The sequence below is a fragment of the Cebidichthys violaceus genome, unplaced genomic scaffold (assembly GCF_023349555.1).
Source record: "Cebidichthys violaceus isolate CVI_PGR_0920_01 unplaced genomic scaffold, fCebVio1.0.p SCAF_213, whole genome shotgun sequence".
NCBI classification, from domain to species: Eukaryota; Metazoa; Chordata; class Actinopteri; order Perciformes; family Stichaeidae; genus Cebidichthys; species Cebidichthys violaceus.
Window position 1 is genome coordinate 16,265 of NW_027176388.1, and position 18,736 is coordinate 35,000.

Here is an 18,736-nt window from a genome sequence, read left to right on the forward strand (position 1 = left end):
GCAAATAGACATGAAGACGATGGATGGTGCCTGCAGCGGTTTGCGGATCGATCAGAGAACCGTCTCGCTGTCTGAGTCCCGCATAGATCCCTCTGTGTGAAGTCTGGCCAACTCGCTGGCTTTAGAAAGAAGTCCTGAGAGAGAGAGAGAGAGAGAGAGAGAGAGAGAGAGAGAGAGAGAGAGAGAGAGAGAGAGAGAGAGAGAGAGAGAGAGAGAGAGAGAGAGAGAGAGAGAAGGCCTGACTGGAGGCAGTGCTGTGAGTGATGCACAGAGCAGGAGGGTGAGGGGGGGGGGGACTATTTCGATTGTTATTGAATACTGGATGTTCAGTCAGTCGCGGTGTAACGGACCGTAGTTGATCCCTGATGTTCGGCACGCATTGCGAACCGCGGATTAATTACAGTTCGGCCTTCATGGAGTGAAGTAAAGTTAGACCGCAGATCGCTATTGACCGATATTCAGGAGCAATATCTGATTGGGGATCGGCATTAATAACAACGTTTACATCATGATGCGCTCAAGCTTCGTTCAGTAAAAATGAGTATTCGGTCAAAGGTTGATTGGATATTATCATGTGGCTCAATGTAGTTTTTGTGCAGATGTTTGAAGATGCTTTCACAGCAATACAAAAACCCTGATACCATCTGAAACGTGTGGGTTTTTTTTGATCCGCTGCTGCCGATAAATACGTCGTTTCCTCGCAGCACTGAAACAGTTTTCAGAACTTTCCGCCGGCTCCTTTGCCGTCACTTTGGTTTTCCACTTTGACATCAATCCCCTAAAGATCCGCTGCGGTACAGAACCGGGCTCTGATCTGCGACGGGGATCCTTTTTTTTTTTTTTTCGATGAGGACAGAGTAAAGCAGTCTGACACGCGGGACGACAATCAATGGCCTCTGCGACGGGACTAACCCGTCACTTGTCTGAACTCTGCGGGCGCTGAGGTTAAAGCGGCGTCTCCCCTGGGAGCGGCCTGAGTGGCGTTGATGGCGAGGAGGGTCCCAACCTCCCCTGACAGACACATCTCATCCCGGATGCCACCTTGCCCTCTCTCTCCCTCGCTCTCTCTCTCCCTGCCAGGGCACAATGCAGACTCTGAGGATGAGACTACATTATACTGACACCAGGCAGCTGACATACTAATCCAAGAACCAAAGGACTTCAGGGACCATTGATTTTCTATTCTTGGTTTAAAAAAAAAAAGAAAGAAAAGGCGAGAAGCCAGCCATCACTCCTCCTCATCCAGGGATGCTAATGGACTTTTTTTCAAATGTTGCTACAGCTCCCCTGGAGCCGTTCTGTTTTTGCCCCTGCAGGAGTCTTTGAAGTCCAAAACCGAAATCCCCAGCTCCTTTTTATCGGACGTGTTGGTATTCAACAGCCCGACTTAGACGTCTCGCCTGTTACGGTCGGTGACGGGCGGCGCCGGAAATCTCAACTCTTGACATTGGATTTCAAGAATGAAAGTAGACCGACAAATAATAGGCATAAAGCTGCTGGCGCTGTTTGTTCCTGTGGATTTAGAAGACTTCCATTTGGAGTAGAACAGTAACCATTTACTTCTGTCAAACCTTTTAAACTCTACACAGACACACACACACACACACACACACGGTCGGTCGGTCTATCAAGTAGAGCCCAAAGCTCCTTGGTCCCAACCACAGACTGACGCCACCCGTCGGTTTGTGGACTGCCGTTTCGAAGCTTGAGTTCGGCGTTTTTTTGGCCGTCGCCATCTTGGATTCTCGCCGTTCATCATCTTGGGTTTTCACAACCAGTGAACAGAAGTGATAGAGACCTGTCAATCACTGTGTAGCCCCCGCCCCCTAAATCATCCCCTGCTTTATGGTCTGTTTGACTCTAAATGTTCCATAATGTACTAAATGAACATCATGCTGTATTGAAGAAGACTGTAAACTAGAGGTTGAGACCATAAACTCATGTTTACAATGTTTACTGAGGGAATAAATCAAGAGAGAAGTAGAGTCATTTTAGACTAGACTTCTATACAACCAGAGGAGTCGCTTCCACTTTGGCTTCACTTTTCAGAACCGGAGATCGCCCGCCTGATACCAATTCCAATGACGACGACGTCCGCGTGGTTAAAACGTTTTGTAAATCTAATTAGCGGTTATAAGTTGCTCCCGTCTGAGTGGGTTGAGTGCAGAGTTGAAAATGACTGCCGGGGCAAAGGAAACGATCCTCAAGTGTCCTCAGATGTTTATCACTGGGATTCTTTTTCGTCGACTGCGGGGTCTGACCCGATCGCTAAGAGGGGGAGAAAAAAAAACCCCAGCTTAGGGCCGATGGAGACGTGTGATTGGTGTCACGGGACGAGATCGGTGGTCTGATGAACCGAGAGGAGTCGAGGGAGGGACAATCGACCCGATTCCTCAACAATGAAGCGTTTGTCTCGGCGAGCGCCGTTCAGATCATGTGTTGTTTTTCCTTCCCGCCGTCAAATTAAAATTCCCATGTGGATGTTTTGACAACGACAAAAATAAATCATCAGGCAGGTTGTTGTTTTTTTTTTGTTGGTTTTTTTTTTACATACTGGTCTGGCACGGCAATGGAAACTAGACAACTTGACACCCTGTTATTATTTCATAATGCAAATGGGAACTGCATTTTGAGTCATCATAATTCTTACTGCTTCATTTTTTAATATCCACAGCTGCTTTTTTTATTAAGACATCCTCACAGCACAGCAAGGAGGAGTACTATCTGTCGGAGCGGGTCAGTGGGGGTTTACGGGTGTCTTGGAGACACTTGAGTGCCGCCGCTGCCGCCGCGCTCCGTATGTTCATTTGCATGAATTATCTAACGCCACCTTTTCTAATATATTCAATATTCCGGTCTTATTTGTCCTCTATTTTTTATTTTTTTTATTTTGCTCATGTAGCGTCCCCCAGTGAGTGCCGTCTCTGTCACTTTATTACAAATTATAAAAACTTCTAAATACATCTACCTCAATAGATTGTGTTCCAGCTCGGGAAGCTGTTCGGCGGCAGCGGCCCGTCGAGAGCGGAGGCTAACGTGGCTAATTGTGTCTGAAATTGTCGAGGAGTCCGTGGGGAATGCGCTCGCTCATTATTATTTTCCCGGCCTTTGTGTGCCACGAATACGTCAGAGTGGGGGGAGGACAGTGGGGGCTTGAAGATGTCTCACACAGGTGAGATTTATATTCTCTATTCTTTCGGCGAGCGGATTAGCTTCGCCGCCGCCGCCGTCGAAGCGCCGAGGAGGTCGGGGGAACATCAGAGGGCGATTCGGCTCCGCTGTGGAGCAGCAAGCCTGACAACAGCGGTCCCCAGGAGTGGACGGGGCGCTCACTAGATCGAGGATAAAAGCTGGAATTTGTGTTTCCAATGTGACTTTTTAACGCGACGGGAGAGAGAGAGAGAGAGAGAGAGAGAGAGAGAGAGAGAGAGAGTTAGCGTATGAATTTGAATGACTTCCTGGTCCTCTGATGCCAACCGATAAAGACAAAGATGATCTTCCTCCTGATGTTGTATTAATTGAAGGGTCGTGAGACCGAGAGTCGGCTAATCCGACTGAATGTCAGACAATCAATGGAACGCCAGTGTCCCAGAAACCCTCCGAAGAGGCCCGACTGCCAACGTCTCCCAGATGGCTCCACGAGTCCAGTTCATTAAAAACGAAATGATCCGAGCCCCCCCCCCCCCCCCCGTCCAAACCCTACAACACAGAGAGCAAACATGAGATGAGATAAGCGGTGGCTTATTTCCCTCCGACAGCTGTCAGCCCCCCCCCCCCCCCCCTTCAGACTGCACGGAAAGTCATTAACTGATTACACTTTGTGTTAGGTTAGATTAAGAAAGTTCAGGATTCCAGAGGGGAGATGCATTGTTGACGCACATTTGCATTTGGAGGTAAACGTGGGCGCTCGAGGACGGCAGGTGTGTGCGTGTGTGTGTGTGTGTGTGTGTGTGGAAAAGGTCAAAATAAAAATTTTGTGACGAGCAGCCGCCTCACTCTGCTTGTATTCTCAGGACAATGTCAGAGCTGGAACAGAACCAAATCAGAGCCGTGACCTTTCGTACGGCATTGTTACGGCTTCTTTTTTTAACCAATTTAAATGTCAGGATTCTGCAGAATATAGTCGTTTCCCAGCGGGTCGCTGAAGTATAACAAACCGGAACCATAAAGTGCTGCGATAACGAGGGCTTATTTTAGCCACAAAATACCAAGTTGGTGCTTTTTTTTAATACCTACAATATTATAATATATGATACTTCATATAAACGTGTTTTCACTCTGATAAAACGTCTCATTTTCATAACGTTTTAACGTCTTCTTTACACAACTGATGTGATTGTGTCAAACTAATAACATGATTTAAAGAAGACCACATTTTACGAGAGTGCCAACTTTAAATACTTTGCATGCTTTACTTCATGTCCGTTGTCGGTACATAATTAAGTACTTAAGTACTTACAAACTACACTGGTTTACACGGCGTGATTAACGAACCCCAGTGGTTATGGAACAGACTTGGGTTTTGTTGTGTACGACTAGAAGCCTCAAACTCATGAGAGTATGAATCTGTCTTTAAGTGGCTGCACTGTGTCAATATATCTTCCCCTGAATGATCACATGCTGACAGAGCATTTCTCTCCTTGGTTTAGCGGAGTCCACTGAGGGCCTCATTCATTCGGGGTTTTTTTTTTACGCTGCAACAGACCTCCACTCTGACTGAGCCTGTGGAAAATGGCCACGGGCCACGACGGTTCACACTAACCGGTCCTACGAGCGCGGGCAGAACAGAGGAGCTTGTTTTTTTGTGTCGGCGATGACGTGTTTGTGTGTCTGTGTTGGCCTGGTGTGATGACGCTGATTAGGGCTGTTGTAGGTTCATAAAAGAAGGACGTTCTGACATGTTAGTGGTGCATTTACAAGAGTAAACTCACACTAATTTGTGTGGGTTTTTTTTTTTTTGTCTAGGAACCACATCGCTTCACTGTGCAAGGTTAGCTCTCATCACACACTGCATGAACATGAGGCACAGAGTGCAAAATATATACATTGTTAAATTAGTATTCATGTTCAGAAAGAACATGAAGGAAAGCGTGTATATATATATATATATATATATATATATATATATATATATATATATATATATATATATATATATACACCTTTCAGAGCTCCCGCCTCGCAGTATTTTCTTCATAAGTTTGTGTTGTTTTCTTGGAAATGTGTGAGTTTTCGATCTCAGAGAATATCAGTGTTTTTCTCTCAAGTGTCTCTCTGCATATTACCCTTCTCCCCCCGACTCTCTCTCTCTCTCTCTCTTATTTGTCTTTCTTTTACGACTGCAGCGGCTCTAAATACTCTTGTCAGAGTTCAGTGTGCTTCTCTTTGGAAGCGCACGGTTTTCTAAATGTTGCAGTGGAGGAGCAGTGAGTTCTTTTTAACCCTGAACGTGATGCGCTCTGCAACTTTCTCTCTCTTTGCTCCGGATGATAATAAGTCCACCGGTTGTCAATAAATGATCTCTGGCTCCCTCGGCGTGCCGCGTATGTGTGTGTGTGTGTGTGTGTGTGTGTTTTTTTTGCGTTTGGGACTCGTTGCGTGGCGTTTCACGGAAGTCCTTTCAAACCCTTTTGGTTGCCATTTAAAAGGATTTTTCCTCATGGATTTGTCTCGATTCCACTGAAACATAATCTGTTTGTGGCTGAAACAAAAACAAAGCCCCCCCCCCCCCCCTAAATCATGGCGTGCGATGCTAATCCATCAGGTATATTGTCCTCGTATATATCTCGCTGAAGGCAGGCCACACAAGCCGTGTGCGCAAAGTAAACACCAGCAGACCGCCGCCCACTCCCCTCCATTCACTGCGTTGTGATCATCGCTTGACCTCACCGCTGAACGCGGCTCCCTCCCCTGCATTCAAATGAAGCAGACTATTATCAATATTGATGGCGGTTCATGTCTCTGTGGACTTAATTTCCTGCTCCCACTTAAAAAACCATGTGGCCCGAGTCTCACTGCCAAGGCGACGCAGTACATAAATTAGGGACGGCTCGTCGGGACCCCTGTGGAGGACGCGTCGCCCCAAATAAGTTGGCAGAGGGGGGGAGCTCAGGTCGCCGCCGTCGCACCTTCGAAGTTTGTTTTTGCGACAAATATCCCTCCGCCGCCCCGTCTGTCACCGTGTCCTTCCACAGATGTGTATCAAACAGATCTCGGCCTCGCGAGCTGCTAATTATTCCCGCTCTCACCCGCAGGTTTAGTCTGCTTTAGGAGCGTTGTTCTCTGGACTCTCTTGTCACCACCGTTTATTGAAAATGTTATTCTGGGATTTTGAAACAAGGCAGGTGGCTTTTTCTTTCTTTTTTTTTTTTTACATGATAAGCAGCCATTGTTATCTTTTCTGTGAACGGAGGTTTGTTTTCTCGAGTAGCGCGCGTCGAAACGTTCTGGAAGGTTCTTGGTCGCCTGATTGTTGCCGGTCCGTGTTTTGTAGTGTCGTCTGATGGTTTTCGCAGAATATCTCAAACATGCGAACAAAGTAGCTCGATTAGGTGGAAAGTGGCCGACCGTGGCGGTCACCTTTTTTGTTAACGAGTCGAGGAACCGTTAGAGCCCTGAATCTCTGGCAGGGATCAGGCTCACAGGGAGGAGATCTCAGATATATACGAGGCTTTAAAAACAAGCGGTAAGATCTTTAAATCAGCTCTGAAGCTCAGTGAAGATGAGGTTTCTTCTCTTACTGAGTGTTGAAGGCCTGGCAGCAGCAGCTTTGTATCAGATGCTGTCCAGTCTGGAACAGATAAAAGCTGTCGTGATGATTTCTACGTCTGCAGATGAAAGAAGAAAAATAAAAAACAGATCTTGGGAAGTTGGACTTCAGTCACCTGAGCATTAAATGACGATTCGGGTTGAAACGTATCACCCAGGCTGATGATTTACTGGACTTTAATGAAAAGAAACTGCCATTTTCATCCTCGATGTGTTTTATGAGGCAGATAAAAAAATGTAATATATTAAAATGTAAAATATAATAACATAAAATACCGGATTTAGATTTGCAGAATATGTGATAACATATGATGGCTTCCATTTTATTCTATTTCACCATTTTTTTTTTTGTTCTTGTACTTTTTTATACCTACTTTATTTTAACACTGTAGCTTAATAACTCCATTGGTCTCAATCAGTCACATTTACATATACATCAACTTTTAAACTTTTAAGGGTCATGGAGAGCTGTATAACCGGACCTCAGCGGGTATTGAGTGAGAGTCTTGGTACACCTGACGGGTCTCCATTCACTCACATACAGACCTTTAACCTGAGTGATTAATGCTGCCATCAGGGGCCTGGTGTCAGTGTCAGGGGCCTGGTGACAGTGTCAGGGGCCTGGTGACAGGGCGGGCCGAAGAGAAGAGCGAGGGTTTAATTGTGCCAAGTCGTCTGTGAAAGACTTTCTTCATTATGGGCAGTAAATAAGGTGGTCTTCGTGGCTCCGCCTCCTCCCCAGGTTGCCTCCCTCAGGTCTGGTTCTCTTTCTCTCTGACTCCGTTTACCTTTTGTGGTTACACTCTCACATCTCAACGAACACTCGGCCACATTGACAGAAGGCATCGCATGCAAATAAGACCTGCCCCCCCCCCCTGCTGTTTTTTTTTTTTGCTTGACATACTTGTCCACAACGTTTAAAGGTCAGGAGTTCTGCGTTATTCTCCAGTAGAAGCTGTAGCAGGAAATATCCACTGTGTAGAAGCACTGTTCTGACTGTTTCTGACCCCTGATGACCTGTTCGTCTCACTCCAGGTGGGAGGTGAATCCGCCGTGGGCCATGTGTTTCTGGTGAGGCCTCATCATCCGCTGCCAAAATGAGGCCGAAGCCCGGCCCGCCTCGACCCGTCCTGCCGGCCGTCCTGGCTCTCGCCCTGGCCGCCTTCTTACCTCGGCTGTGCTCGGCGGCCGCGCCGTTCCCCCAGGACCTGGAGCCCGTCAGCGTCGTGGGCAGAGAGTGTAAGTTTAAAATAAAAAAAATTGCCGTGTTGCCATGGTGACCCTTGTTGCATGCAAGTAGCTGTGAGAAGCGAAAGCCGGAGGTCGGCGAGGCGTTTTGTCATCACTAGGGGCGACACGGCGGATGTGTATTTTTTTTAAGGGCATGTTTTTGTTCAGGCTGCTGCAATATTCATGGCTATCGTTCTGTTTTTTGTTTTTTTTGTTGGCTTTGGAAACAATGGCAGCAACTCGCACGAAAAACACACCTTCCTCAGTCACGGCTTTGTAAAGAAGAAGGAGGATCGGATCACAAACGGTTCCTCGTTAGAGAGATCTTAAGACGTTACACCCAAAATAATACAGACAAAAGGAGGCTGCGGACATGTTCACACTAGTTTACACCAAAGAAAGACAAACTGGACCTGTAACTAAAGGCTCATATAGTGAGATTCATACAAATGTGCTTTCGCGCTTAACCTGTTTTGGTTCCATTCGGTTGAAATTCCCAATAATGTCCGCTCTGTTCCTTTGGTTCAGTCAGACTGAGCTCCTCTGAAGGATGAGTTACCTGTCTGTCCACAGGGCTTAAGAGTTAGTGTGAACACAACAAAGACCAGAACCCCCTCCCCCCCCAAAAAAAAAAAAAAAAATACAAAAACATTACTTTAATGGGCAGCAATGGATCCGTTTTTCTTTGTTTCACACCCAAAGGGCCGAACTACAGGTGTGAAAAAGACATATTGATATATATATATATCAATATTAATGTATGAGCTTAAGAGGAGGATCTTGGACATCCGTGACTCTCTTAAGACACCACAGCCTGGGTTGGGTGTGGGGGGTGTGGGGGTGTGGGGGGTCCGCTGAACGTAATGGCCCATAATTGATTTAAGAGGCGGGCCGAGACCGTGGCCCCGCACGCCGTAATTGATCTATCTGTAAGAGAGCAACGCGACCATTAGCAGGAATAGCTGCGCTAATAGTGCTATATGTGGAGCTCCATCCCAGGTGTAATGAGAGCAATTTATCACCTCCCGGTTCCAGCTGTGGGGGGGGGGGGCAGCAGCGGGGCACACGAGGTCCCGCACAACTCCGCGAGACGGCCATTATGACTCGTAGTCCTTCACGAGTCTGTAGAAGTCTATGAAATCACACCCCGAGTCACCTCAACGTAACAAGTGCGATACATTAGTATTACACTGGAGCTGCTGCCGTGTTCTTTTTATATTGAAGGAATACTTCACCCCCAAAATGAGCATCTGTGTATTAACCACTAACCACTTGATTTAGACCGTAACGGAACGCTGAAAGGTTCCACTGATGACGCTCCGGCTCCGCTCCTCTGTTGTGATGGAAAGTCACTAATTGCTTTTGAATGGTGATTTAGTTCCACTGTTTTTTTTTCCCCCCATAAGACACGTGTGATAAAGGTCAAACGGGGTCTGTGTTACAGACGGCTTATTATGCAGCCTCTTATGTTAATCAGTGACACGTATGCACACACATGGGGGGGGGGGGGGGGGGTCCAGTTTGAGTAATGCATCCATTAGTGCAACACCTTATGAGATGCCAGAGCACAGTACAGCGTCTTTAATACTTTATAGGAGGATGAGGAAGGAATGTGCAAATGCATCAGGATGATAATCATTCAACTTCTATCCGGACCAAACTTTGCTTTTGCACACAACGGCCGACAAAACGCTGCATTGTGTTTTATTCATTTTCCTTATTGCAAAATCTTCCAAAAATGTTCTTGATTTAAAAAAAAAAAATGCCCATGACAGTTTTATAGATCCCTTATATAATATCTAATTAATATTAAAATACATTTTCATATTCATTTATATTAGTACATTCAAAAATATATTAAAAAAATCAAGACATATTTGGTGTTTTTGCATTAAAAATGATTTAAATGATTAATTATTTATCAAAAATAGTTCTTAGGCGTTGCCGCCCGCCATTTTTAGCGTTATTTTTTTTTTTTTTTTTTTTTAAGACGCTAAAAAGCGCCTAAAAGCTTGAGAGGACGTGAAAGTGCTGAGGAGTAATTAGAAAAGCCGGGGGGAGGGCAGCGGGGCGGGCCCGGCCCATGGGCCGCTGGGACTCTCTCCTCCAGACAGAACAGAAAGGTCCAGCGCTCAGCCCAGACATTAAGGGTTTAAATCTTTAAACAGTCGATCCGAGACCGGCGGTTAGAGGAACACGGGGATCCCCGCAGAGAGGCTCATTTCCGATTTGCGGTGCATTTCTAGCGGGGATTGCTAATTCGGCAGCAGCCCGGGTCAGATGGGAGGCTGGAGGGCACTTAATACAGTACTTTACAGATCCACAGCGCCGTGGCCCGGAGCTGAATCTTAATTTAGAAGAGGAAAAAAAGAAAAAAAAACGGAAACGGAAAGGAAATGTCTTTGATGTGGAGGAGGCCCGGTGTCAGTATCGAGCAGACTAATTCCATATCTGCCTGGAGCATCCTTTAATTTCACATATATATATATCTACTGACTGGCTGTCATACTCCTCTTTAAGTAGTGGACCCAGTCTCCCATTGTTTCCCCTCCAGTGAGTTAGTGTGATGGAGTAGAAAAATGGCAAGAAGGAATTAAAATGCAGAAGAGGAAAGAAGGGCGAATGGAAAGCAGCCGTAGTGAAAGCAGAGCGTTCATTCCTCTTTCTTGTCCCCTCAGTTCTTCTCAGTTTTTATGTTGCTGCACACGTCTGTGTTTTTTTTTTTTTTTTTTTTTTTTTTTTTTTTCCATATCGCATGACAACACAACGATGACCTCAGAGACAGATGAGAGCTGTATAAACGCGGGTTCACCAGACGGACACATTTTCCGTTCAGATGGTTTTGATTCGTCTCCTCCGTCCTCGGCTGAGACTCCCTCGCCAGGATCCGTTTATTCAAATCGGAACCTGACTCCTGTGACACGACCAGCTAATTTGCAACTTTGGATTATATTTATTCCGCCGCTCATCCACCTACGCGAGTGCACATTAGCATACGAGTGCATGCTCCGTCACATTTTGCCAAACTGCAACCTTGGTTTAGTGTTTCTTAAACTGTGAAGGTGTTGTTTTTTTGTTTTTTTTTGCTAAGCTGCAGATAAGTTCTGGATAACTGTTGAGCCTTCCTGTCCTTCTGTCTCTTTAAGAATCTGAAAATAACAACAGCTGTTTTGTAAAAGCGCTAATTCATGACAATTAAGAATGAATTGCATGTCTAATAAAGCTGGCCTGCGTGGTCAACAATCAGTTATATGAACAGTTGATATGAATGTTGATATTAAGTCTCAGGTATTCTCATGTTTTCAAACCTTTTGTTGAGAAGCTCAGCTGGTTATCTGGCGTCTTTTTGTTATTCGGAGTTCTTTAACCGATTGTGTTTTCTCTCCGTCTCTTCCCCCACGCAGCCTCCTACCTCTACCCCAGCTTCCAGGGACTCCTGTCGGACAACGACACCGTCCGCCTGGGCCTGGACTTCCAGAGGATGCTGAGGATCAACCGCATGCTCTACATCGCTGCCCGGTCAGTCCCTTGAATATACCCAAACTTATCCCGTCGTTTGCAGTTTTGCGCCGAATGTCCGGAGTTTCTTCCCCCCCTCCCCCCCGCAAAACCTCTCAGCCTAATTGCACGTTGCTCCCCTTCTCGATCAAGATGCAGTAGGTTAATTAACTAAAAAAGTACGAGGTTGTTGTTGTTGTTGCGCCTCCTCCGCCTACTTTCGTTGTGCAAAAAAATAAATTCCTCTACAGCCGTTGGCTCGCTCTCAAACTGCAGCGCGCTCGCTGCCAAGAACGCCGTCTGAAAAGGTAGAGAGATTGCTAATGTACCTAAGTGGACTTGATATTTTCCACAGCTGCAAACAACAAAGTGCACGCCTCGCTTCACCAGTGATTCATGTGGGTTGCGTCGACAGTTGGGGGGGGGGGGGGGCGGGGACGTTTTCTTTTGGCCGTTGGACGACTTTGTAGAAAAGCCAACAAAGTTTTCCCGTTAATGCGCCTTCAATCGGTCCGAGTGTCGGTGCAGCGGTGTTGATCGGAGGCTTTTGGAGCTTTTGCATTCAGAGAGCGTGGAGATGACCTCACTGATGGTTTCTTGACTCTCTCTCTCTCCGTCTCTGTCTCTCTCTCTCTCTCTCTCTCTCTCTCTCTCTCAGGGACCATGTGTTTGCCATCAATCTCGCCACTTCGTCTGAGCAGATAATCCCACAGCAGGTAGGAGAGTCTGTCCACACTCTGAGTCCTTGTTTGATGTACGGATCCAACATGTAACTCTTTCTTCATATGTATTAACTGACCAATATATTAATGCGTAGCTTCTGCCTGCCACCATGTAGGACACCAACAGGCTGGAATAACCTCTGTTACTGCTCTGCACATGTTGTGGAAGTCCCAGATCCTTTGGAAAAACCAAACGTGAATGTGTCTTTGTTCCCGGCGTCATTATGCGGTGATTCACTGTATCTTTCGAGCCACACGTTGGCTGGACTGCAGCGGTGACGACACAATAAACACAGTGTCTGTCCTGTTTCATTGCAATAAACAGATTAAAAGAGACGCCAAAATATCTACGCCGTGGTGCCGATTTGTAAAAAGTCTGAATTCATGCTCTCCCGGGTCTGTCGGTAAGACGGCAAGCAAATTACTTTTAAAATGCTTGTTTTCCGAATGGAGTTTGGCGCTAGGCTACGCTAACAATCGTAGCTGCTGGAAATTGACTTCATCTTGGCGTAAATATGGCGCAGATGTGACCGTTTCTACCGTAGACAGTTTACGCTTCACACAAATATCTCGCTGGAGTTTAGAATATTGGTCCGTCCTGAATTTGTGTCTTATATCTGGTGATCTTTAGCATTACCAATGATCTGTAACCGGTAGAGAACCGCCCAGCTTCATTTGTTAAATGTCAAAATAGGATTTTGTGGCCATTTAGTGTCCGATATGCCTGAACGTTGGATTTTACTGTTGATATTTCTTTATGACGTATAAAGACCTCATCCTGTTCCAAAGAAGGGCTCTCTGCAGACTAGTCCTGGTTTTGCTGAACCACTCTGTGTGTGTGTGTGTGTGTGTGTGTGTGTGTGTGTGTGTGTGTGTGTGTGTGCGCGTGCGCGTGCGCGTGTGTGTGTACACAGGGAAAATCTCCCGTAATGTTTGCACCTCATTATTTTCCTTCCTGCCCTTGCTTGCCTTTTCATTCAAGTATTAAGCAATCTCTCTTCAGACGTATATCCAATACAAGTGGAGCGGGGCTCTTGTGGCTTTCTGAAGTGCCACCGCTCCTTCCTATCTGAATCTCATTTGTCAAACATGATTGCACTTAAACAAAAGCCCTCCGAGGCCCCCGGACTTTTGTTTGGCTGTATTTAGATTAGCGCTGAACACGGATATTCATCCTGAAAAGGCCACCGCTCCACGTCCGGGAGATCCAAACTATTGATTCGGGTCAACTTTAGAGCAGTTTGTCTTTTTTTTTCCCCCCAGTTATGTTATATGAGAACGTAGATATTGAATGTTTTTATAGAATGCATTTTTTTTACCCAAACCTCTGCCGCCTCCGGTGTGATAGCAGGGACGTGAGTGGAAGTTTATTCTGCTTCTTGCTCTCCCGTTCCCGAAACTAGTTCATCACAGATCCATTCCTTTAAACCAGCTCTTCATTTGTGTCACGCCGGGCTCTCTTTTCACATCCCCCCCCCCCCCCCTTCACTGATCTCCCCGGTCTTGCGTAGCCATAAGTAATTATTAGTAAACCAAATGGAGCGTGGACGAGGCAGGGCCTATTACCATAACGCTGACTCGCGTCGGATCTTCACAAAGTGGCGTCGGAGACGATCCGCGCATTGGACCTGGAGGACGGAGACACCGCAGGGAGACGAGCGCTGCTCCGAAAAAACGTTCTTATTAGAGAGTTATCCCTCATTGTTCTGGCTCAGCTTATTGATTCTGTTGTTTGTTTTAGCAAAGAAATGTAGCAGACAGACAAAAGATGTGCAAAACCATCTAATGCCAAAGGCAACTCCCCTTAAAGGATACGGCTGCTTTTTTTTATCGTTAACAAGTCTCTGGAGAAGAACAAAACCAACCAAGGCTTGATCCCAACAAGCATTGCCCCATTTTGCACTGGTAGACATAGGCCTTTGTAGTCAATGTGTGTAAATCCGCGGCTAAAAAAGAAAAAGAGTCCCCAACAAATGCACTTCATACTTATGTTTGAATAATGTTTGCTAAAACCTACAGAGCACGGCTGTTTTTAGGGAACTGGCGCCGTGTCCGTTCAAAACGGGCCAATTTCTTGGCGTTCGGCGTTCGCCGTCTGCGGCTTTTCTGAAGAACCGCTCATCCCAGACGATTTCACGCTCGACGCTGCGCTTCCTCGGACACTGAGCAACGCACCCGCCGAGTGTGAAGTCGATCGGATGAATGGTTGTCGAGAAAATGGAAAGACAGGAGGACAGAGACTCCTTCCGTTTTAGTGAATTACGGAAACCTTTTGGGAAGTCCTAAAACGATTGATTTAAGACTTTTCTTTTCCCATGTCTGCAGAACGAGCCAACAGGCTTCGGGTGCGACAGAAACGATTGCTAACACATTGGCGGTCGATGCATTCGTCATTGTGTATGTAGAGGAAATTAAATCGGTTTGAAGGTGTAAAACAAGGAAACCCTCCTCAATTAAGCCGTGTGTTTTCCTGTGTACCCGACAGTTAGATTGCATTCACCTGTTCTAAGCAGTTTGTGATCTGACTGCTGCACTGAAAGCTATCCGATTAAATGGAAAACCCAGCTCTGAGAACGGGAGAACGAGGGGCCTGTGGGACAAATTGTTTTTCAGGAACAAGGAGGAGTGACCCCTCGGCTCCAATAAGGCATCGAAATGTATTTTGCCACAGGGTGGCTACCTCGAGACCAATTTATGTCCTAAACAGCCCCCCCCCCCCCCCAAAAAAAAAAGGAGAATTAAATGTCAAAGTTTCTCCAGTTTGTACTTTTCAGCGTCTAAAGCACAGGACTTGTACTTGTCCTTGATTCATGGTGTTGTTTTCTTTTGTTGAATTTTCTCTTTCACTTGGTGGAAACACAAGGAGATACTGTAAAATACACTTCATTCAAAGGTGTTCGTTCAGTATGAAAATAATGTCTGTTCATCTCAAACAATGTGCAAATATCTCCTCCAGACTCAATGTCAAGAAAGTAATTAAAAAAATATGCACATGTATTCAAGTCTAAGGATAGTCTCCTATTATGATACTTTTAGAGTTGCAACTCAACGGTTACTGAAACCGGGACCTGTTCAAGCCAGCAATTGAGCCTTTGGCAAGTCCCGCCCTCGAACGCGTGACTGGCCAATCGTAGCGTAGCATCGGACAGCTCCGACCATAGGCCGGTTTTGGTTGTCATGTTCAAACGTTGTGTCATAGTGATACTTGTTACCCGGAGATATATAGTTCTAAAACGTTGTTATTACGTAAAAGATCTGTGGAGCTAACATTAGTCAGAGTACGTTAGCATATCATTAACTAGCGTTAGCACTTCTATGCTACGCTAGCTACTGACGGTATGCTGCTCTTGCTTTGTATACAGTGTTGTTTCCTTAATTTCATCGTCTTCTGTCTCGATCTTTTCAACTTGTTTTTGATGATACTCCTTCAAGGAGTGCAGTTAGTGACAGTGTGGGCTCCATGGTAGCTCTGATGGAGCAGCAGTGGGGGGCGGGGCTTATCGAAGGCTCAATTGGTGTTAAAAACTCGTCTTAAATATCCGAAGGAGTTCCCTCGAGCTCCGACTGCAGACCGACGCGTCCCCGTCGCGCCGCCGTCCCACAATGCCCGGGCGTTGCCTCCGTCACTTGAGTGAGACGTCAAGCTTCCCGTCTGCTCAAACGCCGTCGGGAGCCGTCGGCGACAGGCTGATGTGGAACTGAAGCAGGATGTTGCGCAACAGCCAGCCTCCTCTGGGGTAATTTATGAGCTCTGAGGACATTCTGGCCTGTAAATCATCTCGACAATTCAACGGAGCACATTGAAGTAGTCAGAGCCTGTTAAACACGTCGATAGATCATTTTGCCACAGCGGCCCACTGGATGACCAGCGCCGATACATGAAGTGTGTGTGTGTGTGTGTGTGTGTGTGTGTGTGTGTGTGTGTGTGTGTGTGTGTGTGTGTGTGTGTGAGAGTGTGAATACCGCGGGCAGAGCTTCTGTCCATCGGGTTAATTAGGGCTAATCGACTGCTCCTCATAAAGACTGGGAGGCGATGCAAACATCCCTTTTGATTTCCCGTGTTCGTGTTCTGTTCTCACAGATCCACATTTATTTTTCCAGAGTGATTTTTTTATTTTTTTTTCAATTTATTATTGTATCGCTGACAAACCACAGTGTTTAGCTTCCCACTGACGAGCTGCGCAGGCATCCCTGATATTCATCCGTTTGTTTGTTTGTTGTTGTTGTGTTTTTTTTTGGTTTTTTTTCCACGACAGTTTATTGAAGTTAATGAGATTTTCATCACAGCTGTCTGGTAATAGCACTTGAGCGATCGGGAGCAACCGGGATGGTGAGGAACAGCTTGTCTTTGAGCCTGACAGTTGGCTGTCTTGTTCATTTTTTTTTTTTTCTTTTTTTTTTTTTTTTCAGAAGCTGACTTGGAAGACGAAGGATGTGGAGAAGTGCACCGTGAGAGGGAAAAACAGCGTGAGTATTATCTCCCAGACACATGCGCATCTTCCTCTTTTTTTTTTTTTTTTTGGCTTTTATTTTTCTCAGTCTTTCGCCTTTTCCTGCACAGAGAAGATTTGCAATAATAAGTAACGGTGTGCAGGTAGCTTATCGGAATCGGGTGTGCGCATCCATCAGGAGGCGACAGACTGGGCCGTTTTTTGGCGTAGCGGCCCCCCCCCCCAGAGCTGCATTAAAAACCACAAAAATCAACCTGGGGATTTCCGATAATGCCTGTAAAACAGAGAGAAGGCTGCTGCATGTGTGCCAGCCAGTGGAATGCAACATCCACCTGCTGCAAGTCCTGCTTTGGTTTCTGTCATCGTTGTTGGCGTGCCGGTAGCTTCCTGACGCGCGGTAACACCAATCTGTTTCCTTTCCACCCGACAGGACGAATGTTACAACTACATCAAAGTGCTGGTGCCGCGCAACGACGAGACCCTCTTCGCCTGTGGCACCAACGCCTTCAACCCCACCTGCCGTAATTATAAGGTGAGATACCGGCTCGTGTTACGGGACGTGCCGTTGTGAGGCGCGTGACAAACTAAACTCGCGTCATTGTCTGGGAGGTCGGGGTCATGAACAGAGAGGTTCACGCGGAGCACATGTTTGATGTGTTCGTGCAAAGTGAAGTCGCAGCGTTGCACGTTCAGACGCATGCATCGCAAGACATGCAGCAAACAGTCATTGAGATTCACGAAATATTTGAGTCAAAGGTTTTGACTGAGGGAATTTGGGATGTCTCTTTGTATCATTCCATGAATCGGAGTACACTGTCGACAGCAATTTTTGGCCATTTCTTTATTACAAACATGTTGCATAAATCATCTTATGAGTGGTGTGTGAACATAACCCCTCTGTAGAAAGCTTCAGCACACAGAGAGGAATGAAGGTGTGAAGTTTGGTGGATGTCAGAGCTGCTGAAGTGGAGATTTCTGGATCAGAGTCTGAGAAAAACTCCATTTAGAGAAAACGTCCTTTAAATTACAGACGTTTAGAAGAGTCTACAGGTGAATAGGGTAGAAAAATTAACTCGTAGATATCAACATGAAACTTCCCCACTTGATTACTTACATTGAGGCAATTCTTTTTTGTATTACAAGTTTTCTGAAATGTTATGTTTAAATATGCAAATGAGGCATTATGTAAAGGTAACTTTTGGTGAATTTAGTAGAAATCTACAGACGTAAACAGACAAAGTAGTAAAATAAACACCTACATGTGTATTTTTGATGTTTTCTTTCCACCGGTCTGAAAATTGACTGAAATCTCAAAATTGACCAGTGCATGAAAAACAATATTTCTGCCTGTCTTGTCTCGCCTTAAGGAGAAATAAGGTCAGAAAAATATGAAGATGATATATAAAAAAAAAAAAAAAAAGCTGCATTACAGAACATTCTCACTGCACTGCAATAATGTTAATGTCCAACGCTCTTCAGATGGACTACGTCTGTGAAAGGCTTTCAGAGCCCGCACGAAAATAACATCTCGTAAAACACGGCATTCGGGGGGAAAAAAAGGACATTTAATATGAAATCACACGAGCACAAACGCCGGTCACGCCGAGCGAGAGAAGTCTTAACGGCCAGCGCTTCAATATGCGTTTTTCAACGGTGACGCAACAGCACAGCTGACGGGTCAAACTGCAGCAAATAACCGGAAAAATGACTAAACGCATATAAAGAGTGGACCTCAGACTCTCGCACCGATCGCTGTGAATGTCGGTATATTTGTAGGTTTTTTTTTATGACTTCAAACGCTTTCTGTTGGCGGAATAATTTGTTTGCTCAACAAGACAAGAGAGCAATCCTGTCGACAGAACACGAGACGTTCTGATGAAGGCAAAGAGAGCAGAGGGAGGAGGAGAGGAAATGAGAGGGAGGAAGCGAGGAGGGGGGTCAAGAGACCGACCTGAGGCTGCAACGATGAGTCGCCGTACTTCAGAAACGCATTGGTTTCCAGGACGATGCAGAAGCAGAGCTTACGGTTTTGGGGTCCGACGTGACGCCACGGGTTTGGACCGTGAT

At 45.9% G+C, this 18,736-nt stretch overlaps 1 protein-coding gene across 2 annotated transcripts in view; it reads left to right on the plus strand.

Annotated features, from left to right (window-relative positions):
- The window catches only part of sema6cb (semaphorin 6Cb), an 81,858-nt gene that overhangs the window by 15,387 nt on the left and 47,735 nt on the right, over positions 1-18,736 (plus strand). For both annotated transcript variants that reach the window (XM_068717498.1, XM_068717499.1), the window contains exons 2-6: positions 7,804-8,007; positions 11,403-11,517; positions 12,155-12,212; positions 16,629-16,685; positions 17,100-17,201. In XM_068717498.1, the coding sequence (XP_068573599.1) occupies positions 7,866-8,007; positions 11,403-11,517; positions 12,155-12,212; positions 16,629-16,685; positions 17,100-17,201 (474 nt within the window). In that variant the 5' untranslated portion in view covers positions 7,804-7,865. The remainder of the gene's footprint in view (positions 1-7,803; positions 8,008-11,402; positions 11,518-12,154; positions 12,213-16,628; positions 16,686-17,099; positions 17,202-18,736) is intronic.